Source organism: Physella acuta, unplaced genomic scaffold (assembly GCF_028476545.2).
Source record: "Physella acuta isolate Inbredline_101_S28 unplaced genomic scaffold, ASM2847654v3 ptg000562l, whole genome shotgun sequence".
Classification (NCBI taxonomy): Eukaryota; Metazoa; Mollusca; class Gastropoda; family Physidae; genus Physella; species Physella acuta.
In genome coordinates, this window is record NW_026732081.1 from 1,935,365 (window position 1) to 1,950,332 (window position 14,968).

Genomic DNA, 14,968 nt, shown 5'->3' on the forward strand with positions numbered 1-14,968 from the left:
AGAGTTTTCGAGTGTTTCCAAACGCTGCCCAGGCTGACCTCATTGCTGTGCTGTAGAACCAGCCCAACTGATACAGGTCTAATGCTTGTTCTAGAGACCCACATATGTCATTATCTGTTCTCACTTCCACCCCCCCCCCCCCACACACACACCAAACACCAGCTGTAATCAATGAGATGAGAGATTAACTCTTAATCTCATTAAACACAGCTTCTGATGTCGGTAGACAAATGTTAATTTTTGTTTTAAAATTCTTTTTTTTTACTTCTCGATATAAACACAGAACGAAATTTATTGTGTAATCATATCTTTATTAAAACAAAACAATCTTAAAATTATTCCAATTAAGACAACTTCTCCTTAAATTAAAATCAACAGCTGTGCCTACCTTAGACCATCTAAATGTATGAATCGCCACACATAAATCATGGTTGGGCCCAACAGCAATTTAAATATATATAGAACAGAAGAAATAATTTTTTAAATGTTCAGAATAAAGCAAGGTGGCTTTAAACACTAGTAACCACCCAAGACATAACTTGTTACTCAGTAATTAGCCAGTCAGTAACTAGTCAGTCAATAACTAGTCAGTAACTTGTCATTCAGTCACTAGTCACTCAGTAACTAGCCAGTCAATAACTAGTTAGTAACTTGTCATTCAGTCACTAGTCACTCAGTAACTAGCCAGTCAGTAACTCGTCAGTAACAAGAAAGTATCTAGTCAGAAAGTCGTGAAGGTTAACTATAAAGACATCTGCCTAACATACTCCAAACTAATTTACCAATGTAGGCTAATGTTTTTGAAACTAGACGAACCAGTTATAAGACACTCGTCAAATTAAATCTCTTGAACAATCCATTTGAAAGCTTGTAAACACAACCAAATATTAACTATAGGAGTCTTTGTACTTTATCCATTAGAAACATTGTCAATTCTAATCCACACATTTTTACATTGAGATGCTCGCTCTGAAAACGAGTGCAAATTAATTTTTTTATATACAAATTTTAAACACTTGTATCACGCATTGCTATTGCTTTTTTTTTTAAAAAAGTTAAGTAAGTTAAATATCAACTTTGAAACAGAATCCAGAGAGATGAAATCAAAGATCTAAACACAATTATCCAGGTTGGGGCTACATTGGCTGGAGAGGTTAACTCCGACTTTTCTTCATCTTGTCAGGCAACAGAGCTGCAGAAACAAGGTAAATGACTTTCTTGAACATTAGTGTACGAGCTATATTTATTTGTTTGTTTAATTTGAATTTTTTTTTTTTTAAAGTTCTTAAAAAATTAGGGCTTGAGCATTGCTTATTAAGTATGTTAAATTGAAAATGTGAAAAACATTCTTGAAAAATTCGTGTTAGAGTAACTCAGAGCGATATTTATTAAAAATGTCAAAATTTAAAAAAAAATGTTCTTGAAAAAATTACTGTTATTAACGACGGCTTCGAAATTAATTTGATTTATGACAAACGTTACATTTACAGCTCCAAGTAAAAAAAAAAAGTCTTTCAATATAAACAAAAGGATAAAAAACGTAAAATATTTTAAAAAACTGTTATAATGCATTAATGATAATAACTCTTATAATTAAAAAACAATAATGAGTATTTTAAATATTTTAAATAGGCTATTAATTTCAAAATGTGTTACCTTTTGATAACAAGAGGCTAATTTTCGGCATGGCAACTGTGAATTCAAAAACAAAATTATTTTAGAAAACTGAAAACAGACGGAAATATTATAAAAAGGTGTTATGTCAAATCTAAAAAAAAAAGTAAAAATTTCTTTTGGTCCTAGGTAATAAGAATTTTTGGCAAAGGTAATTTCAAAATGTATTGCGAACTTTCTAAAATTTAAGAAATGTTATAAAAGCTGTCTACATATTATGTATTTAATAATTCCCATTTAATAATATTTCTGAACAACTTCGATATCGCATTTTATAAAATACAAACTGCTGAAAATTATTTATTTGTTCCTATATTAAATAGGACAAACGAACACTTTATTATCAATAATACAGTAGGGAAGAAACAAAAATATAATTGACACATTAGTTTTAGAGCTGGACTAGTTAGTTCTTAGAATGAATTTCAAAACCCAGCTTGAAACCCAAGTGCTTCCGAAACCCAACTCTCCCCCCCCCCCCCTCCTCCCTATTTAAGCCAAACAGTACGGTTCGCCAAGTCAGGAATTAATAAGAAAGCATGCATGACTAGCGTTACAACACGATCTTTACATCTTGGCGCGGTCTGTGCGAATATTATTAAAAGAAAGACACGATGCATACAAATAGAACATCATCCTAGGCTGATGGTGCAATAACAACAACAAAAACAGAAATAATGTGAGCAGAGTTTCTTCCAGGCATTTCTTCGGGGAGGGCAAAGCCCCCCCCCCTCCCGAAATTTTTTTACCGCCCCCCCCCCCCCCCCGAACGAAATGAAATTTATATAATTTATATAGAAAATATATACTTTTAACAGTGTCCGCCCCCCCCCCCCAAAGAAAGTTTACCGCCCCCCCCCCCCCCCCGAAAATTTCAAGTGCCCCCCCCCCCCCCGGAGAAAAAAGTCTGGAAGAAACACTGAATGTGAGTTTTATACAGGTTTTTACTCAGACATTTAGCGGGAGGCGGGGACTTTTACCTCGGGGGGGGGGGCAATTTAAGTATGGCTGGAGTATATTTCCTCCTCTTTTAAATTGTATATTTTCTCTATTTATTCATAGTGGAAGGGAGGGGGGCGATGGGTGTGCTCGTGGAAGGGGGGAGGTAGCAGTGGATTCGCATCAAAAGCAATGCCTGAAAGAACCACTCATTAAAAATGTTTTTAATTATCAGATTTGAGTGTATTACCTATTGATAATATTTAATTACCAAATATATATTGTATTACCTATTGATAATATTTAATTACCAAATATATATTGTATTACCTATTGATAATATTTAATTACCAAATATATATTGTATTGCCTATTGATAATAGTTAATTACCAAATATATATTGTATTACCTATTGATAATAAGAGATTCAGGTCAGAGGAGTCAGCTGGGGCTTAAAAACAAAATAGGAGAATTATTGAAAGAAACACGGAGACATTACATAAAACATTACATATTTTAACTAATAGCCAAAATCCAAAAAGTGTAAATGTTTCCTAAAAGGTAAATAAGCAATGCGTAAACAAAGAGAAACAATTTTATTTTTTATTCTTGTCATGATTTTCAGTTGTTTTTTTTTTCATTAATTTGATTTATGTATTCATAGGTGCGTGTACGTGTGTGTGTAATTAGAAATACAAAAGTTTTAAAAAGAATATTTTTAAAATATTACCTTCCTTGGCAATATGCATAATATCCCATGCTGAGAATATTGAAAAAAGTAATTGTTAATTTGAAAGGTTCTTTAAGTAGTGTTTGTGTGCATGCGTATGTGTTTGAGTGTTTGCATGCGTGTGTGTGCGTGAGAGAGTACATGCTTGTATATGAGCAAGTGATACAAATTTAAAAAACAAGTGCAGACAACATAAGTTGTGAGTAAATTCTACACTGCGCTATAAAATATTTATTTTTCCTGCCTCGTTTATTTTTAAAGTATCAATTTGAAATCTCATTTCTCCCTTGAGAAAACGTGTTATTTATGTTACCGGTATAGAATTATAGAATGCCTGAAATAAAATGGCAGAGTAAAAAAAAATCTCAGGGTAAATCATGATTTTGCAAGGCATTTTATAGAACACCAAACAAGTAGACCGGCCAAGTAATGATTCATGCTTCTTCTTTCCCGAACATATCCTAACTTAAACTTAGCACCACTCATAATTATAGCCAAAACCCTTACCCTAATATTACATTTTGATGAGAAAACCGTTTAATGTAAGAAGGTAGTATACAATCACACACCACATTACATCATCATCCACATTTACTTTCACATCCACAAAACATCGACAACATTTACCTAGAAGAACTTGTGGAATGCTGTAGTCAGCCGTCTTTTTAGCAATTTCTGTGAAGTTCAGGAAGGAAATAATATAATGGAGGCTATACAAGTGTTTGTATGTACACATATATACAAGGACAGGCACGGACAAACACATACACAACATACATATTTTGAAACACATACACGTGCACAAACTATATATACATATATATATATATATATATATATATATATATATATATATATATATATATATATATATATATATATATATATATATATATATATATATATACTAATTACCTGTGACATATGACTGAATTTTGGCCTCATAGATCTTTTTGGCTTTCCCTGAAAGGAATAAATGACAGAGTGAACAGAATGATTGGTATGTAGCTGAATATACAGTTGGCAAAAAGTGAACAGTAGTATCTCGCTCGTATGTAGGGGCCATCTATAGTAGAAATCTTAAAATAGGTTCTGTGTGAAATGCAACTATACAACCAACAGATATGAGCCCGCTAACAACTACAATTTCCCAAGTCTACTAGACTGCCACTACTCTTTTTTTTATATCTCAATAATGATTTGTTTGTCACTGTGTTGTTGTATTTAATAGCTCTGGTGACAACACTTTAAACACCCCTTCAACCCAACAGTTGAATAACACGTTGATCTTTTCTGTCTTTTTGAATATCATTAAAATTCAGACAATTACTTATAGATAGATGGTCTACCAAACCCGTGCATTAGAATAACTCACCTGAGAGATGGACTGCAAAGCTGTTCATTAGATGCAAGTGCGTTAGCTAGGCTACAATTAAGACAAGTACTCACTGAGAGATGGAGAGCCAAGCTGTTCATTAGCTGCTGCTGTGTTAGACTACAATTAAGACAACTACTCACTGAGAGATGGAGAGCCAAGCTGTTCATTAGCTGCACGTGTTAGACTTAAGACAATTACTCACTGAGAGATGGAGAGCCAAGCTGTTCATTAGCTGCACGTGTTAGACTACAATTAAGACAATTACTCACTGAGAGATGGAGAGCCAAGCTGTTCATTAGATGCTGGTGTGTTAGACTTAAGACAATTACTCACTGAGAGATGGAGAGCCAAGCTGTTCATTAGATGCTGGTGTGTTAGACTTAAGACAATTACTCACTGAGAGATGGAGAGCCAAGCTGTTCATTAGATGCTGGTGTGTTAGACTTAAGACAACAACTCACTGAGAGATGGAGAGCCAAGCTGTTCATTAGATGCTGGTGTGTTAGACTACAATTAAGACAATTACTCACTGAGAGATGGAGAGCCAAGCTGTTCATTAGCTACTGGTGTGTTAGACTTAAGACAATTACTCACTGAGAGATGGAGAGCCAAGCTGTTCATTAGCTGCACGTGTTAGTCTTAAGACAACTACTCACTGAGAGATGGAGAGCCAAGCTGTTTATTAGCTGCTGGTGTGTTAGACTTAAGACAATTACTCACTGAGAGATGGAGAGCCAAGCTGTTCATTAACTGCTGGTGTGTTAGACTTAAGACAATTACTCACTGAGAGATGGAGAGCCAAGTTGTTCATTAGCTGATGCTGTGTTAGACTACAATTAAGACAATTACTCACTGAGAGATGGAGAACCAAGCTGTTCATTAGCTGCTGGTGTGGATGAAGCTTGGGGTTTGTCCTGACTGATTGAGAGGTCGTTGTTCTCCATAAGGAACTGATCCAACGAGCCAATAGAACCGCCATCCGCCGCAATCTCTGCTAGTGAAGTCTTTGGCTGTGTGGCATTTTGGCTGCCGTTCCCGGGTTGTCTTCTTCGCTTTATTACTGGTTAAATTATATTTTTTAAATATCAAATTAACGAAGTAATTTGTTTAAAATTGTAATTTTTTTATCAAAATTTCACAATTATATTGTTTCAAATCTGTATCGAATTTAAAAACCCGTAAAAACAGAAGTTTCGTCTTTGGGTAATTGTAAGTTTCTTCTGATAAATAAGTGTAAATGTAAAGCGATACCGTGTAAATGCTGTAACACACATCAATTAACTAAAAAAATTAGATACTTAATTTATCCAATCCTTAACTCAGTTTCCTAGTTTTAAGACCTGTTTATAATGTCTTGCAATAGCCAAATGGCGCACCTACAATGAGATGGCTTTTGTGATGTATATAATACTTACGCAAGTAAACATTAACTATGGCTTGAATCGCGACAACCAAACAAAGCATTTCCATCTGCCAGGAGGGCTCCTCTGTCTCTTTCAGTTTATCTGAATACATACAGACGATTATATATATATATATATATATATATATATATATATATATATATATATATATATATATATATATATATATATAAATATATATATATATATATATATATATTTAAGCATATTGTTTTATATTGACCTCATCTACATACAAATGTTAAGTATTGATTAAAGAAAGATGTATTAAATATTTAAATTAATGGCAAATTAGTCTTTAGTAGCTAATGGACGGGGGCGGGGGGGGGGGGGGGGGGGGTTAGATTCTCCAGGTACTGTATGTTGTTTAAAAAATAAACAATAGCTTTACCTTGTGCGCAGCATTTGCCGTTCTCTTCGGGGCCTGTGAATTAAATACATATTATATATATATATATATATATATATATATATATATATATATATATATATATATATATATATATATATATATATATATATATATATATGAGCGGCTGGAGTGTGTTTATCTGTTATTATAATTATTTGTAACTAAGAAGGCGAATGTCGCTTTTTGTGTTCCTTTTAGGATTGTTGTGGTTTTTAGTTAAGTAGTCCGCTATTATGGCGCTGATATGATTTTGATTTTACAATGGTTTGTAGCCTGGTTATTGTGTCTTGTTTATATTTTAATGTTATTATTTATGCAAACTTTGTTTCGGATTGTTGCTCCACTTTGCTTTATGTCCTGAATGTTACTTATTATTGTATTAGGGACTATTTTCTTGTGCGTAGCATTGGTTTCTTTGTTCGTAGTATTGGTTTCTTTGTTCGTGAATGTGGTGTGTCGACATGGAGGGACATTCGGCTGGAATGTCGAGGCCTGTGTGTTGAAGAGTTTCTGTGTCAGGTTTATGTGGTGTATGGTAACGTAGGGTTATTTTTATAGTGTTTTATTATGTTTTCCATATTTTTGTTTGCTTATTTTGTATACAAAGTGACTATATACTAGATCTATTTAGTCACTTCGACTTTGAGAAGTTTCAATGTTTGTTTTATCCAGACCACGTGGTAGCACGATGGCCTGGGTTTAGTCATGGATTATTGTAGATTTTACTTTCATTTATGAGAGCCTCTTGTTTAGGCTGACAATTGTGTCAGCTTACTGCCTTGTGTATGACTTTTTTTACATTTTAAATTGATTTGCCTTATTTTTCCTCTTTCTAGGACGGTGGTCCGAAATTGGGTGTTTTGTTTCGTTGAGTTCTGTTTGTTTTGTAGATCTATGTCTTGAGTGTTTTGTCTAGATCTAGATTCTGGTTTTTTTATAATAACTTTTGGATCCATATTTATTATTTTGTGAAATAAATTTTATATTATTGTTAAAGTTTTTTGTTTTTAATTTAGACTAAGGTTAGGTTATTAACCAGCCTGGGTTTAGCCGGGCTTGCACTGACCGGACAGTAGTTAGTTAGATAAGCCTAGGGAAGGGTAAGGTAGATTTTAAGGTATCCCCCCCTAGCAGGGCTTACAAATTGGTAGCACGAGTGGGGTCAGTGCTTTAGTCTAGTTAAATTTTTGTTTTTTTGCTAGGGCTAGATGTAGCTTAGTTAAATTTTTTTCTTGATAGGCCCTTTATGGAACCATATGTGTTTAATTTTTGTTTAGTGTAGGAATCGTTTGTTGTTTAAAACACCCAATTCGGACGAGATGGCGAAGGTGGCACCAACCATCATCATCGTTCCACCCAGGGAGATCCTAATCCGGAGGTTCCATGGGGACAGCCATGGCTATGAGGTGGACCGGTTCATCAAAGAGGTCCAGTCCCTCTGGAGGGCCAGGGGAAACCTCTCAGTAGAAGAGAGGAAGGACCTCCTCTGGCAGTACCTGGGGGAAGCGGTGAGAGAGGAGCTGAGCTGCAGGGGTGACGACCTGCAGCACGACCCCGAAGCCACCCTCAGGCTCCTCAGAGAGGTGTACGGCGAGAAGAGGAGAGTACCGCAGCTCATGGCCCAGTTTCAGATGGTTGTACAGGGCCAACACGAGTCGGTGAGGGCCTACTCGCACCGACTGCACAGGGCCTTCAAGACCCTGGTTACGAGGCAGAGTGCCCTGCAGGTCCCACAGACTGATGCAGGGTTTCTTCGAGACCAGTTTGTGGAAAACCTGAGCCAGGCCACAGTCAGACGCCATCTGCACGAGCTGATTTTCCGGGACCCTAAGATCCCCTTCCTGGCCATACGGGATGCGGCCATTCGATGGTCTGGAGACGAGGACCCTCTTGCTGAACCTGCCTACGTGGCAGCAATAAATGCCAGGCCAATGGAACAATGTTCGTTCAGGTCCAAGCTGGAGGACAAAGTCAACAGGCTCACAGAGCAGCTTGCTGCCCTGCTGAAGCACTTTACGCGGGACACCAAATTGTCCAATGTGCGCCAAGCACCTCGCAAGCGCACGGAGGTCCAATCAAAGGGCTGCTATAACTGTCACCAGAGGGGTCACCTCGCCCGTCATTGCCATATGGCAAAGAAATATGGGCCCAAAGGGAATCAAGTGACACCGAAGGTATGGCGAGGGGACAAGGTCCTACGCCCCTGCGAAAGGACTCTGGTGCCTGCCAAGAGTGTACCAACTATTCAGGCGACGGAAGGAGACCCCAGAATGAAGGACGACAAGGTGGTACAGCCATTAGACCACCCTTTTCACCCAGATCCGTCAGTGGTATCAGGCCCAACATCCTGCCTACGCGCCAGCATAACCAGTGTAAAGGTGGACCAATCTGAGGAACAAGAGGCAATGGTTCCACATAACCCATCCTTAATTAAGGCACCGGGTGGTGGTGCTGGGGCATGCCCCCAGACAGAGTCAAGCAAGAAGGACAAACAGGTCAAAAAGGCACCTGTAGCTGAACTGGCCATAGGCGACCTGGTCCTTCTGAGACAACCCCCACTTGGCAGACGCAAAATGGCAGACCGGGACGGCCCGACAGTTTATGTCGTTGTCGAATTACCTCCGATCACCGGCGGGGGTTACGCCATTAAAAAGAAAGATGGCCCTTCTGGCACCCGCCGGGTGGCCAGTACACAGATTAGGAGATATGTGCCTCCCAAGACTCAACCGCCCTCCCCAAGGCCGGTCAAAGTTGTACCGCCGGCTGCTACAGCCACATCGTCTGATTTTTTTGCAGAATTTTGTTTTTTGTAACATTTATGATTGTGCCCTGTGGGCTGATTTTTTTGCAAAATTTTGTTTTTTGTAAAATTTATGATTGTGCCCTGCGGGCTGATTTTTTTGCAAGTTCTTTTGCAAAATTGTGATTGTGCAAAGTTTTTGTATTTTTGTAACATTTATGATTATGCCCTGTGGGCTCTGATTTTTTTTCAAGTTATTTAGCTTGCGGTGACCGCAAGCTTTAAGGGGCGTGTATGTGAGCGGCTGGAGTGTGTTTATCTGTTATTATAATTATTTGTAACTAAGAAGGCGAATGTCGCTTTTTGTGTTCCTTTTAGGATTGTTGTGGTTTTTAGTTAAGTAGTCCGCTATTATGGCGCTGATATGATTTTGATTTTACAATGGTTTGTAGCCTGGTTATTGTGTCTTGTTTATATTTTAATGTTATTATTTATGCAAACTTTGTTTCGGATTGTTGCTCCACTTTGCTTTATGTCCTGAATGTTACTTATTATTGTATTAGGGACTATTTTCTTGTGCGTAGCATTGGTTTCTTTGTTCGTAGTATTGGTTTCTTTGTTCGTGAATGTGGTGTGTCGACATGGAGGGACATTCGGCTGGAATGTCGAGGCCTGTGTGTTGAAGAGTTTCTGTGTCAGGTTTATGTGGTGTATGGTAACGTAGGGTTATTTTTATAGTGTTTTATTATGTTTTCCATATTTTTGTTTGCTTATTTTGTATACAAAGTGACTATATACTAGATCTATTTAGTCACTTCGACTTTGAGAAGTTTCAATGTTTGTTTTATCCAGACCACGTGGTAGCACGATGGCCTGGGTTTAGTCATGGATTATTGTAGATTTTACTTTCATTTATGAGAGCCTCTTGTTTAGGCTGACAATTGTGTCAGCTTACTGCCTTGTGTATGACTTTTTTTACATTTTAAATTGATTTGTCTTATTTTTCCTCTTTCTAGGACGGTGGTCCGAAATTGGGTGTTTTGTTTCGTTGAGTTCTGTTTGTTTTGTAGATCTATGTCTTGAGTGTTTTGTCTAGATCTAGATTCTGGTTTTTTTATAATAACTTTTGGATCCATATTTATTATTTTGTGAAATAAATTTTATATTATTGTTAAAGTTTTTTGTTTTTAATTTAGACTAAGGTTAGGTTATTAACCAGCCTGGGTTTAGCCGGGCTTGCACTGACCGGACAGTAGTTAGTTAGATAAGCCTAGGGAAGGGTAAGGTAGATTTTAAGGTATCCCCCCCCCCCCCCTAGCAGGGCTTACATATATATATATATATATATATATAATATGTGTATATATAATATGTGTATATATATATATAATGTATATATATATATATATATATATATATGCGTGTACGTGTGAGCAGAGATTAAGGTGTATATCCTTTAAGATACGTCTACTGTGCGACGTGTTAAATTAAATTAGATATTCATTAAATAGTTAAGTCATCGAAAGTTTCTATTTATTTATTTCGGTTGATGCGTCTGTCATAGTTTGGTCAATACAAAAACGTTCTAGTAAAACTTACTTGAATTATTTACTAAACAGTTCCAAAGCCTCCAGAAAAATCCCATTGTGAATCCTAGGGGTAAAAATAGGACAACGACATCACCAAAACAGTTGTTTTATTATGGGTAGCAAGAATTTTAATGATGTTATAGAAACTTGTCAGATGGGAAAAATTAACTGTGTATTTTTATATTGCTTGTGAAAAAAAGTGCATGCATTGAATGTTAGGGACCAAGCGATATGGGAGGGGGGCAAATTGCTAGGTATATAGAAATAACGATGTGTGGGACTAGCCGAATTTGAGAAGTTTTGATTTTAATACAGTTTGCACAAAAAAAATGGCGTTCTGGATTCAAGTGCTATTTCCATTTCCTAGCTGATTCTAGGATCCGTCGAGCCTTTAAGTGTCTTTATAAAACATGACCACAACTCAAAACAAAGCGTCTAAAGGTTGTTTAGGGTTACGAAAACGAAAACATTAGTTGTCAGTGAGCAATCGTCTCAGGCCTAAGGTCCAGACCTGAACTTCAGATTTTCTTCCAGGCATCTCTTCGGGAGTCCCTCCGAAGAAGGTCTACCGCCCCCCACCCCCACCCCTGTCCCCCCCCCCCCACCCGTTCTCCCCCCCCCCCCCCCCCCCCCCCCCGAACGAAATGGAATGTATATAGAAAATATATACTTTTAACAGTGTCCTGGAAAACAAGATTAGAGGAAGGAGAGGTTTAACACTGAAGATGACGAAGGAAAGAAAGCTGATCAAAAGTAGCCTACTTGAGGCGCCCTAACAGCCTACCCTATTGAAGGGCGAGAGGCGAGAAATCCTAGATGGATCTAGGTCTATATGTTATTGTTGTCTTTTACTCTGGGGGTTGTCACGTGATACTACCTGCCATATTGTTACGGCCATATCACAGTAGCCATAATATTAATAGTCATTTGCTTTGAGTAGTAAGTGGGGGGTGGGGGGTTGGTGGGGGGAGTAGTTTAAATTATAATTTACCCAAGTATCTATATTAGGACGGGAAATAGCCGTAGTAGGCCTATTTAGATCTAAAGAATCTACATCTAGATTATAGATCTAGAACTAGTCTCATATAGTCTAGTGAGTAGTGACATATATAGATTCTCGACTAGATTTCTAGACTTATGTCAGTATTTTTTCAATTAACTCAAAACATGAAATCAAGATAAAGGTGACTTAGACAATATTTATATGAAGGTGATGGCTTTACTTGATTGATACTGTAACTTTGAATGTAAACACAAAACTTCGCCAAAAGGTTAGAATAAATTTAGGCGTTCACACACTTGTGTTCATTACCGAATGTACCGGAATATTGCGTTTACTTTGTGTGTACATTAGTGCTAAAATATATGTATGGCGTGGTGCGCTAAACATAATGCGCGCCTACTTATATTGGTGTGAATGTGTTAGAATGTGCATCCGTGTTAGCGTTCGTCGACAGCTCCTTCAGAAGAAACGAAACTTGATCCGTTTGGCTGTAATGGTCATCACATCATCTTTCCTGTGGATCACTTGTGGAACACATGGACGCAACCACACGTCCCATCCTACTGGTTTTGGGCGGATCCTTTTAATTCGGTTCATGACATGGTTTTGCTTCTTTGGGCACTGATCATTTCTTTTCGGCAGGGAATCCAGTAGATCAGAGTTTCTTCCAGGCATCTCTTCGGGGGGGGGGGGGGGGAGAAAGTCTACCGCTCCCCGAACGAAATGGAATTTATATAGAAAACATATACTTTTACCAGTGTCAAGTGCCCCCCCCCCCCCGGAGAAAAAAGTCTGGAAGAAACACTGTAGTAGATTATCTGTATTCCAGATTCCATCTGTTCTGATCAGTCCTTAGCATCGTGATTCAGCTAATCTTATCAAGATAGCTTTTGTTTCCCCTTATTTGACGGGTTTCTAATAACTATTTTAAACACCTTGACATATTTTTACCTTTGAAATACCTTGACTGAATTTATTTCTAATAAAATACCATGTCAAAGAATTGCACAGCCCACAAACTTGTAAAATTTTTAAAATGTTTTTTTATCTTTTTTTGCTTCTGTATTTCTGTTGACGTCGTTTCTCAACAGAAGCAATACACTGTAGATCCGTATCTCGAAAAACTGAGATCAGAATGGTTCTAAACCCCACACAACTGACTATTGAAATCAAAATGGTTCTAACTGATGGGATTCACAATTCAGTGCCCCCCCCCCCCTCTATTCCCTTTCTTACACCTTTCCTAAAATTTGCATTTTATAGTTATTTTATACACCAATGTCTTTCTAAAACTAAAAGATGAAGTTGATTCCCTTTCACAAGGGGAAGTAACCCAAAAAAATAACCCGCTTCTGTTAATTGTCTGCTAGTTGATTGAGCTGTAAATATCGATGAACACTTTTTAATACTGAAAGATCGGGAACATTGATCAATAATTACAATTTACAAAAAAAAAGTTTCAAAACAAAAGCTGCAAAACTGCCGAAATTTGTTTAAAAAGAACACGTTCCCCCCACCCACCCCTTCCCCATTGGATTGTGACGCCACACATGCTGTGTTTTGTGGCACCTCTCCGAAAGGGGAGGGGGTGAAGACGAAAGGGGTGGGGGTAAAGACCAAAGGGGAGGGGGTAAAGACGGACTGTCATGATGCCAAATGTGTACTTTCAAATATCTTTTTTTTTTCTATTAACTTTCTATTATATGTTATAGTACTAAAACTAACAAAAACACATGGGCAAAGCATATCTTTAATTGAAGCAAAATAATGTTAAAATTATACTCACAAATGAAGACAATCTCAGCAAATAAATGAACAAGCTGAATTCAAGAGCTATATTAAATTATTAACCTTCTATAACAAACAACTACATATATGCAAACAGCCAGACTTTAATCATAAATATACAATACAGTAATACAGAAAAATAAGCAACAGTCAAATTCTTGTATAAATAATACAATTTTTTAAAATAATAAATTAAAATGAAATTCACCGTGGTTTTTTATATGACTTAAGAGAGTAAAGAAAAAATGCTCGGCTTATTTTATTTTAAATTAAATAATGACAGAGTGACAAGAAAAAAAAATGATGAATGAGCACAGTATACCACAATTAAAACAGATTAGTACAAGATGTGATATAGGTGATAAGTACTGGTGGTGAGAAATGGCAGAGTAGTGATAAGGGGTTTTCCAATAAACTAATGACACACTAATAAGTTTTAAGGGATCCAGAGCAATGTTCTCTCTAAGGGAGAAAAGCTAGTGTGCAAAATGTATTTTCTGTGGGCCCTGTTCTAAAAGTCTTATACAAGGAAATATTTATTTTATAAAAACACTGCGCGGCAGCTCAAAACTACTGCGCGGTCGCGCAACCACGCAGCTTAGAGGGAACATTGGTCCAGTGGTGGGAAGTTCATGGAGTGTGATTTCACACTTCTACATTTAAAAAATTAATTTTCAAAATTTTATTAATACAGCTATTTTGTGTTTTTGGTAATCAAAAAAAAATTTGATCAGCATATCTGATATTACTCATGTTTAAAAAGAAATTGCTGTTTCCATAAATAAGTATTGTTCTTTGTTCGAGGAAGTGGGGGAAAGGTTGAAGCTCATCATTAGGGAGATCTGACATTTCGGGCTGGTGGGTGTGATGTTATATTTAAAGGATGGCAATATGTCAAATAGCAGAGGTAACCCTTGCAGTTGCAAGTCTGTGCCCCACAATGATGAATTGTGTTCTAAATATCTCCATCAATTTTGTATGAAAGAAAACAGTACTAAAGTTAACAACATAAATTGTTACAGATAAAATAATCTTATAAATAAGGAAACAAACAAACGTGTTACAGATCACTCACTTTTAAATAAGTGGTTAGTATGGTGGAGTTGACAGCAAAATTAGGACAAAGTACTTAAATAAGCACCTAGTACTGTGGTAAAATTAGGACTGAGCACAACCACATGAAATTGGTATGGCCACACCAACAAGTGTGTTGTCTTTGTGGTTCTGTTGATTTTACAAATTTCACCAGTCAAAATGTTTGTTACAACATTATCAACTATTTAAGAGGAT

At 36.9% G+C, this 14,968-nt stretch overlaps 2 protein-coding genes across 3 annotated transcripts; one reads left to right on the plus strand and one right to left on the minus strand.

Annotated features, from left to right (window-relative positions):
• Positions 1-302: 302 nt before the first annotated feature.
• LOC131946553 (uncharacterized) lies at positions 303-12,210 on the minus strand. Its single transcript, XM_059307402.1, has 11 exons — positions 12,111-12,210; positions 10,898-10,951; positions 6,538-6,570; positions 6,138-6,227; positions 5,576-5,782; positions 4,260-4,307; positions 3,972-4,019; positions 3,345-3,374; positions 3,024-3,065; positions 1,657-1,692; positions 303-1,192 (listed from the first exon to the last, which is right to left on the minus strand). The coding sequence occupies exons 2-11, from the start codon at positions 10,941-10,943 to the stop codon at positions 1,155-1,157; spliced, it is 618 nt and encodes a 205-aa protein (XP_059163385.1). The 5' UTR covers positions 10,944-10,951; positions 12,111-12,210; the 3' UTR covers positions 303-1,154.
• Positions 6,687-10,563, plus strand: LOC131946551 (uncharacterized). Of its 2 annotated transcripts, XR_009387716.1 has the most exons (3): positions 6,687-7,093; positions 7,395-10,013; positions 10,315-10,563. XR_009387716.1 is itself a non-coding variant. In XM_059307401.1 (2 exons), exon 2 carries the CDS (start codon positions 7,878-7,880, stop codon positions 9,369-9,371), a length of 1,494 nt encoding a protein of 497 aa, XP_059163384.1. In that variant the 5' UTR covers positions 6,687-7,093; positions 7,395-7,877; the 3' UTR covers positions 9,372-10,563. The 2 variants fall into 2 exon arrangements, 1 of the variants encoding a protein (XP_059163384.1); XM_059307401.1 differs by having other exon boundaries at positions 7,395-10,563.
• Positions 12,211-14,968: the final 2,758 nt, after the last annotated feature.

Excerpts from the sequence above, each read along its gene's own strand:
- LOC131946551 (XM_059307401.1), top strand. The coding sequence starts at position 7,878 with ATGGCGAAGGTGGCACCAACCATCATCATCGTTCCACCCAGGGAGATC.
- LOC131946553 (XM_059307402.1), bottom strand. The coding sequence starts at position 10,943 with ATGGGATTTTTCTGGAGGCTTTGGAACTGTTTAGTAAATAATTCAA. Across the intron at positions 6,571-10,897 it reads CTGTTTAGTAAATAATTCAA|GCCCCGAAGAGAACGGCAAA; the intron begins GTAAGTTTTACT and ends TTTAATTCACAG. Across the intron at positions 5,783-6,137 it reads CATAGTTAATGTTTACTTGC|TAATAAAGCGAAGAAGACAA; the intron begins GTAAGTATTATA and ends TAATTTAACCAG.